This window comes from Corvus brachyrhynchos, unplaced genomic scaffold, assembly GCF_000691975.1.
Source record: "Corvus brachyrhynchos isolate BGI_N302 unplaced genomic scaffold, ASM69197v1 scaffold158, whole genome shotgun sequence".
NCBI lineage: Eukaryota > Metazoa > Chordata > Aves > Passeriformes > Corvidae > Corvus > Corvus brachyrhynchos.
The window spans coordinates 274,870-276,397 of record NW_008239756.1 but is presented as its reverse complement, the minus strand read 5'-3'; the positions used below and the strand labels follow the sequence as shown (position 1 = coordinate 276,397).

General features: G+C 57.7%; 1 protein-coding gene across 1 annotated transcript in view; it reads right to left on the bottom strand.

The window, feature by feature from the left end:
• The window catches only part of NRTN (neurturin), a 4,126-nt gene extending 2,639 nt beyond the window's left edge, over positions 1 to 1,487 (bottom strand). Inside the window, exons 1-2 of the mRNA XM_017742460.1 lie at positions 1,112 to 1,487; positions 1 to 53 (exon numbers count right to left, since the gene is read on the bottom strand). Coding sequence (XP_017597949.1) covers positions 1 to 53; positions 1,112 to 1,487 — 429 coding nt within the window. The remainder of the gene's footprint in view (positions 54 to 1,111) is intronic.
• Between the last annotated feature and the right edge of the window lie 41 nt (positions 1,488 to 1,528).

The window sequence follows — 1,528 nt, the reverse complement described above, 5'->3', positions numbered from 1 at the left end:
TGAGATCAGCTGCCGGATCTCGCCCTCTGTGTAGCTCTCCAGCAAGGCGCTGTCTGCAAGAGGAGGGCATGGGGTTAGTGGGTGTCCCCCCGGGGTGTGGGTGTTACTGGGCTGGGTGGAGGGGGCCTGAGATGGGAGATCCTCCATGGATGAGGATCTCAGGATCCTCCAGCATGGAGGTGCCTTGGGGTGGGTGGATAACCTCAAGATGGAGATTCCCTGGGGTCGGTTAACGTCCACCTGAGACAGGAGATCCTCCATGGATGGGGATCTCAGGATCCTCCAGGATGGAGGTGCCTTAGGGCAGATGGATGATCCCCAGGATGGAGATTCCCTGAGGCGGGAGGACATCCCCCAGAATGAAAATTGCCTGGAGTGGGTGAACATCCCCCAGGATGGAGGTCCCTTGGGGCAGGTGGATCTGGGGAGAAACACCAATAAATTTCATATTTGCACAGTTTCCCTCTGGCTTGGGAGCCCCAGGGCCCCAAGGGCTGCCCCCCAAGACCCCAGGGCCAGCAGCCAACACCCAAACTGTGCCCAGCCACCGCTGGCAGCACCCACGTCCCTCTGTCCCAACCCTACATCCAGGGTTATTCCAGCTCAGCTCTGCAGGAGGCACAGGAAAGACAGAGGAAAGCGTGGTTTGACAGCTTGTCATCGATTTCCAAATTTCCACCCAAAAAAAGCAGTTCCTCTGGTTTGGAGTCAAAACAAACACGTGGGGATTTCCAGCCCTCAGGGAGCACCGAGGGGCGAACAGGGGGAGCTGCTGCCGTGCCCTCATCTTCAGCTCCTGTTTGACATTTTCCATTTGTAAAAAATAGCACGGAACTAAAAAAAAAATTACCAAAAAGAGGCATTTGGAGGGAAAAAAAAGCAGCTTCTTCTCAGTAAACGAGCTGTTTGAATTTCCCTCTGTGGTGAGCTGCCGCGTTCACACCGAGGTCTGGTGCCCAGTGCTCCCCGTTTGCCCCAAATTTTTATTTAAACCCTCCTAAAGGGGACATTGGGATGCAGGAGAGGGCAGGGAATGACCCCACAGGGATCTGGGGGCACCTGCAGGTCCGGGGGGGGACAGTGACCCTGGGATGGAGGAGCAGGAGCTTACACTGGGCCAGCAGAGAGCCGTGGCGTTGCAGGGCCCGTGGGGATCTCCGCAGAGCCGCCGGCAGCGAGGAGGAGGAGGAAGAGGAGGAGGAGGAAGAGGAGGAGGAGGAGGAATCCCGTGAGGAAGACGGCGAGGAAGGCAAGGGGCTGAATTCCCGGCTTCCGCTGAACATGTCTCTACAAACTAAAATGGATAACATGGAACTGAGGAGCATCGATGCAATGGCTGCACACTTCCATACCTTCATCTTAGAGCAAGTCAGAACATTGAAACTCTGCAAAACAGGCAAAACAAACATCCTTAATGCGCGCCCCGAGCCCCCGGAGCCCCTTCCCTCCCTCCCTCCCCGCGGCTCGGGAGGGGGGGATCTTCCCATGGGATCCCCGGCATCCCCCCCGCTCCCCCCCCCCCCCCCCC